This window comes from Ananas comosus, unplaced genomic scaffold (genome assembly GCF_001540865.1).
Source record: "Ananas comosus cultivar F153 unplaced genomic scaffold, ASM154086v1, whole genome shotgun sequence".
NCBI classification, from domain to species: domain Eukaryota; kingdom Viridiplantae; phylum Streptophyta; class Magnoliopsida; order Poales; family Bromeliaceae; genus Ananas; species Ananas comosus.
Genome location: NW_017890760.1, coordinates 19,686 through 26,466, shown reverse-complemented (window position 1 = coordinate 26,466; position 6,781 = coordinate 19,686). Strand labels below are relative to the sequence as shown.

Here is a 6,781-nt window from a genome sequence, read left to right as displayed (position 1 = left end):
TTTTTTTTTTTTTTTTTTTTTTTTTTTTTTTTTTGAAATCGCTTAATGCCGTCAGCCCCGTTACGTCGTTCCTCCGAATGTCGGTCTCGATTGAGGCCGGCCGATATCACCATTAATACAAATCGATCAACAAAATTTATTTATTTATTTATTTATTCTTTAATAAAAAGAAAATCAAAAGAAATTCGAAAAGAAACGAAAATTCGGTATAAGATACGGCTCTGATATCACATGTTAGGACTTTATAAGAAACTAAAATCGTACCTTCTATCATAATTTTGATTTCAATATCCGGATTGTAGACGGTAATTCTTACTCGTGGTTCGTCTTCGTTCGTAATATACAAAATAGATAGGACGTTTCGAGTTTAATCCCATTATTTCTGAAGATGGAGCCATCACGGGAATTAGGATTAGGATTAGACCGGGACTTCCGTATGTTATATTTTTATATAACTTAATATAAGAATGTTAAATCACGTTCGTCCATCAAAAACGTGTCCAGATACATCATACTGTTAGATCTATTGTATCTTTATATATCAACTTAAATAAACCGACTGCATTTTTATAGATCGTTTTGAATAAATCACGTGGGCCACGTCCAACAGAAAATACATGTGGAGGCTCAACAACAGTAATAAAACTATGCACAAATTGACCACAGTTTCATCCACGACTATTGAAGTGAATAATTTTAAACAAAAATGATAATATTTAAAGTAGACTTTTTTTTATGTAAGGAATATTCCACCTCATACATAGAGAGATAAAATTTTATAAAAACAATTCTTCCCCGGTCCATATAGCCAAAAAAAAAATAATTATAACTTTCTTATTTCAAATTACATGCATATGTAATAATACTGTATTTATAATTACATTTAATCAAATGCCCTTTTATATAAAAACCAATAAAATACGTATGTAAGCTGTTAATCTAACCCATCAGTCTCAAATGTGGCAATACGCCGAAACTGAGCATACTTCACGGCACGCACCAGTCCCTCTCCTCCACCCAAACAACCGATCGAGCAATTTGAGCACTACGTAGACCCATATATGCCTCTCCCATCTCTCTATATAAACCCATGCATATATGTATGATCCAATATCCCTTGCTTAATTAATTAAGTGTGCATATATAGATATATCAACTTCTTAGTTTATTAATTACTATATATGGCTTTCCCCACGATATTAACCCAAGGCCTTTGCATGGCTCTGCTTGTTCTAACTCTACGGGCTTCTTCGTTCGCGTCGGCTTCTCGAGAGCTCGGCGAGATGTCGATGATAGAGAGGCACGAGAGGTGGATGGCTCAGCACGGCAAAGCGTACGAAGACGCTGCGGAGAAAGAGCGGCGGTTTGAGATATTCAAATCGAACTTCGAGCTGATTCAGACGTTCAACAAAGGAAACCACAAGTTCAGGCTCGGCTTGAACCGGTTTGCCGATCTCACCAACGACGAGTTCAGGGCCACACACAACGGCTTCAGGCCGAAGTCGGGCGCGGCGGCGAGCACGGCGAAGCGGTTCAGGTACGAAAATGTTACTGCAGTGCCCGCGAGCATGGACTGGAGGGCTGAAGGCGCGGTTACTCCTGTGAAGGATCAAGGACAGTGCGGTGAGAACATAATAGTTGTTATATTCGAGATTTTAAGTTTGAAATTTAGTTACTTTATATTTCTAACACGCAACAAAACTAGGATGTTGCTGGGCGTTCTCCGCGGTAGCTGCAACAGAAGGGATCGCTAAGCTTGCCACCGGCAAGCTAGTCTCCTTATCGGAGCAAGAGCTCGTGGATTGCGACGTCCACGGGCAAGACGAGGGCTGCGATGGGGGGCTAATGGACTCGGCTTTCGACTTCATCGTCAAGAACCGGGGTCTAACCACGGAAGCCAACTACCCCTACAAGGGGGCAGACGGCAAGTGCAACACCCGCAAGGCAGATGCGGCCGCCTCCATCTCAGGCCACGAGGACGTGCCTGCGAACCATGAGTCTGCCCTTCTCAAGGCAGTGGCCCACCAGCCGGTGTCGGTGGCCATAGACGCCGGCGGGTTCGCCTTCCAGATGTACGAGGGAGGCGTCTTTACTGGCGACTGCGGAACTGATCTAGACCACGGGGTTACTGCGGTGGGATATGGCGTGGCGAGCGACGGGACCAAATACTGGCTCATTAAGAACTCGTGGGGCTCGTCGTGGGGCGAGAACGGATACATAAGGATGGAAAGAGATGTGAATTCTAAAGAAGGACTCTGCGGCATCGCCATGGAAGCTTCCTATCCTACTGCTTGATGGGCAAAATGGAATACGCTTACTTATATATGCAGAGTGCATGTACGTATACAAATAATATATACCGCACAATGTATATATATAAATATGTGTTTGTGATGGCTTTGCGGGTGGAGTAGTACTATTAAGTGAAGTCATTTAAGTAACTTTAAAAATGCATGTATGAGATGTTGCTGTGATCGAAGCACTTCATAATGTATGAAATATCAAGTTCAATAAAATTACTCGAATGTATTGTCTTTCCTAAAGCTCAGTTTCTTTCCTTCTTTAAATAATGACAATTCATAGCCTGAGCAGGTTCCAATCCTACTATCTGCTATGTTGGGTTTGATGCTATCAAATTCTTCCATTAACCTATTTGCTTTATTTTGAATTTGATTAAATAACTCATGAAGTAGGCTAGATTCTACTTGATTTTTTATTTTAGTTGATCCATTAACAAATTAGGATATAGTATGACGTGTTCTCGTTGTGTAAGAAAGAGTTCCAAAATCGCTTTCTAAGATTCTATTTCCTGGTATAGAGAAATAAAAATGGAGAGAAAGTTGAAGGAGAAACTCTTTTATTATTCTTGCTTGATTTAAAACCTTCAAAGTTGATTGAAGACAATCCAAGATGTACTAATTAATATGGTGTTGGTCTAGTTCCATGACATGGTGACTAATAATATTATTTTTTGTACGATAAAAAATCTAAAATTCTAAAATATTCTCAATTTTAACATTATCGCAATTTAAAAGAGTGTTTGAAGAATATTTTTTGTTTTTTTATCAACGTGTATCTATCTCACTTTAATCCATAGTGCATCTGTTTGTTTCTTCCAATTTCACGCTTGAAAGTGTTGAATGACAACATAAGAAAAGTACCACCGCAAATTCATCAAACAACCTGTTTGATTAGCAAATCCACAATTTGTTGACTGCCTATTCCCTTCCACCCTCCTGCCTCATCCTTCTTCCAGTTCGTAATCCTTTAAGCCATGACCCTCCACGACGCTTCTTCCACTTCTTCTCTGCAAACGGAATGATAGCCTGTCAGTGATTGAATATACTGACAAGCTTTCATGGAGAAGAGAGAGTGCTGGATTATACTTCCTACGCTTATTGCGGTTTAGACACAAGACTGCCTTCCTTCTGAGAGGGTGGGAGGTTGCCCGGGTGAGGGAGAAGACTACACGCCAGTGTCGCTCATCTTAGCGTTGGAGATTGGACTGGTATCGGCCGAGGAATGCACTGTTAGAAGGATTGTTGCACCATTAGTCTTTGCGTTGCACTATTATCTCTGTTGCGGGCTGCACAGTTCTTGATTTTTAGCTTCAGAAATTTTAAATTCTTAAAGCCGGACAGCAAACAACAGAGCTGGCGAATAACGGGGCGGATGTGATCCGAGTTCCGAAAAATAACAAGGTTGTGTAAAACGCAAGAGGTGCATTTAATGCCTAACAGGTCCGTACGTTAGGATATGCGTATCTCAAAGAATACGCGAAAGGCGTTAGTATGCGAGAAGCATTTTGATCAGTTTACTGAAAATTCGGCCCGAATCTGCAAAACGAAAAAGATGGCCCACATTTGCAAAAGCGCAAAATTAATAAATTTTTTTTGCAAATTGGTCTTATTTTTTATACAATAAAAAATCTATAATAAATTTTTTATGCAAATTAGTCTTATTTTTTATACAATAAAAAATCTAAAATTCTAAAATATTTTCAATTTTAACATTATCGCAATTTAAAAGAGTGTTTGAAGATTTTTTTTTTTGTTTTTTATCAACGTGCATCTGTCTCACTTTAATCCACTGTGTATCTGTTTGTTTCTTCCAATTTCACGCTTGAAAGTGTTGAATGACAACATAAGTACTTCCACAAATTCATCAAATAATGTGTTTGATTAGCAAATCCACAGTTTGTTGACCGCCTATTCCCCTCCTCCCTCCAGCATCACCCTTCTTCCAGTTTGTAATCCTTTAAACCATGTCCTTTCACGATGCTTTTTCCACTTCTCCTTTGCAAACGTAACGATAGCCTGTCAGTGATTGAATATACTGACAAGCTTTTATGGAGAAGAGTGAGTGCTAGATTATACTTCCCTATACTTGTTGCGGTTTAGACACAAGACTGCCTTTCTTCCAAGGGGATGGAAGGTTGCCCTGGTGGGGGAGAAAACTACATGCCAGCGTCGCTCATCTGAGCGTTGGAGATTGGACTGGTACCGGCCGAGGAATGCACTGTTAGAAAGATTGTTGCACCATTAGTCTTCGCGTTGCTGCTTTGCGTTGCACTATTATCTCTGTTACGGACTGCATAGTTCTTGACTTTAGCTTTAAAAATTTTAGACAGTAAACAACGAAACTGGCGAATAACGGGACAGATGTGATCCGAGTTCCAAAAAAGAATGAGGTTATGTAAAACGCAAGAGATACATTTAATGTCCGACATATCCGTACGTTAGGATATACGTATCTCAAAAAATACGCAAAAGGCGTTGGTATGCGAGAAGCATTTTGATCAGTTTACTGAAAATTCGGTCTGAATGTACAAAATTCAAAAAGGCGGCCAACTTTTGCAAAATATCAAAATTAGTAAATTTTTTATGCAAATTGATCTTATTTTTNTTTCGGTTTTGGTTCCCTAGGGTTAGGGTTTCCATTTGTGTTTCGTTTTTTCCTCTTTGTGGTTGTTGTTGTCGTTGTTGTTGTGAGGGGTTCGGATGTAGAGGCTTTTGGGATCGTTGAAACCCTAAATGGTGGAAATTTAAAAACATTGGGGGATTTATTCGTAAAGGTGCTTCTTTTATTGCTCTATTGTTAATTTTGAACTTGTATTGTTGTTTTATTTGTTTAATTTTTCTTAATTATAACTTTCTTCGAGTTAAATGCTGTGGATTTGCTATCAAACATGTTGTTTGATGAATTTGTGGAATTACTTTTCTTATGTTGTTATTCAACACTTTCAAGCGTGAAATTGGAAGAAACAAACAGATACACAGTGAATTAAAGTGAGACAGATGCACGTTGATAAAAAATAAAAAAAAATTTTCAAACACTCTTTTAAATTACGATAATGTTAAAATTGAAAATATTTTAGAATTTTAGAATTTTTATTGTATAAAAAATAAGATCAATTTACTGAAAATTCAATCCGAATCTGCAAAACAAAAAAAATGGCCTATATTTACAAAAGCGCAAAACTAATAAATTTTTTATACAAATTGATCTTATTTTTTATTCAATAAAAAATCTCTAGTAAATTTTTTATGCAAATTGATCTTATTTTTTATACAATAAAAATTCTAAAATTCTAAAATATTTTCAATTTTAACATTATCGTAATTTAAAAGAGTGTTTGAAAATTTTTTTTTATTTTTTATCAACGTGCATCTGTCTCACTTTAATTCACTGTGTATCTGTTTGTTTCTTCCAATTTCACGCTTGAAAGTGTTGAATAACAACATAAGAAAAGTAATTCCACAAATTCATCAAACAACATGTTTGATAGCAAATCCACAGCATTTAACTCGAAGAAAGTTATAATTAAGAAAAATTAAACAAATAAAACAACAATACAAGTTCAAAATTAACAATAGAGCAATAAAAGAAGCACCTTTACGAATAAATCCCCCAATGTTTTTAAATTTCCACCATTTAGGGTTTCAACGATCCCAAAAGCCTCTACATCCGAACCCCTCACAACAACAACGACAACAACAACCACAAAGAGGAAAAAACGAAACACAAATGGAAACCCTAACCCTAGGGAACCAAAACCGAAACCCTAGCTCGATCACCCGCCGAAGCCGTAGAGGGTGCGGCCCTGGCGCTTGAGGGCGTAGACGACGTCCATGGCGGTGACGGTCTTGCGGCGGGCGTGCTCGGTGTAGGTGACGGCGTCGCGGATGACGTTCTCGAGGAAGATCTTGAGCACGCCGCGCGTCTCCTCGTAGATGAGCCCGCTGATGCGCTTCACGCCGCCGCGCCGCGCCAGGCGCCGGATCGCGGGCTTCGTGATCCCCTGGATGTTGTCGCGGAGAACCTTCCGGTGCCGCTTCGCCCCGCCCTTCCCCAACCCCTTCCCCCCCTTCCCCCGCCCCGACATCGCCCTCGCCCAAACCCTAGAAAAGTAGAAACCTAGAAAGTAGAAGCGCGTCGGAGAGTGGAATTTGTGGATTTCGCGACGAGGTCTTATTAGGGTTTGGGGAATCAATCGGGGATTTATAGAGAGAGTGAGAGGAGGGACTAGGGCCTTTTTTTTTATTTATTGGAACTGGGGATTTGGGGGGAATTGGGCGAATCGGAGAGGGAAGAGGAAAATGGTGTGGTGGATTCGTTGATTGGTGGGTTTTGAGCCGTTGGATTTGTAAACTTATTGACGGTTGTGATTGGATGAGCTCTGTTGGGCCGGATCGATGACGTGGTCGGTTTTACACCTGCAGGTAGCTGCGTTAGCTTTTGGACTATTTTGTTTGTGTGTGTGTGTGTGTGTGTGTTTTAT

General features: G+C 39.5%; 2 protein-coding genes across 2 annotated transcripts; one reads left to right on the top strand and one right to left on the bottom strand.

The window, feature by feature from the left end:
* Nucleotides 1–933: 933 nt before the first annotated feature.
* Nucleotides 934–2,495, top strand: LOC109704206 (senescence-specific cysteine protease SAG39-like). Its single transcript, XM_020224972.1, has 2 exons — nucleotides 934–1,623; nucleotides 1,706–2,495. Exons 1-2 carry the CDS (start codon nucleotides 1,182–1,184, stop codon nucleotides 2,293–2,295), a joined length of 1,032 nt encoding a protein of 343 aa, XP_020080561.1. The 5' UTR covers nucleotides 934–1,181; the 3' UTR covers nucleotides 2,296–2,495.
* Nucleotides 2,496–5,792: 3,297 nt separating this feature from the next.
* Nucleotides 5,793–6,591, bottom strand: LOC109704207 (histone H4). Its single transcript, XM_020224973.1, has one exon. It carries the CDS (start codon nucleotides 6,383–6,385, stop codon nucleotides 6,074–6,076), a length of 312 nt encoding a protein of 103 aa, XP_020080562.1. The 5' UTR covers nucleotides 6,386–6,591; the 3' UTR covers nucleotides 5,793–6,073.
* Nucleotides 6,592–6,781: the final 190 nt, after the last annotated feature.

Excerpts from the sequence above, each read along its gene's own strand:
- LOC109704207 (XM_020224973.1), bottom strand. The coding sequence starts at position 6,385 with ATGTCGGGGCGGGGGAAGGGGGGGAAGGGGTTGGGGAAGGGCGGGGCG.
- LOC109704206 (XM_020224972.1), top strand. The coding sequence starts at position 1,182 with ATGGCTTTCCCCACGATATTAACCCAAGGCCTTTGCATGGCTCTGCTT. Across the intron at positions 1,624-1,705 it reads GAAGGATCAAGGACAGTGCG|GATGTTGCTGGGCGTTCTCC; the intron begins GTGAGAACATAA and ends CAACAAAACTAG.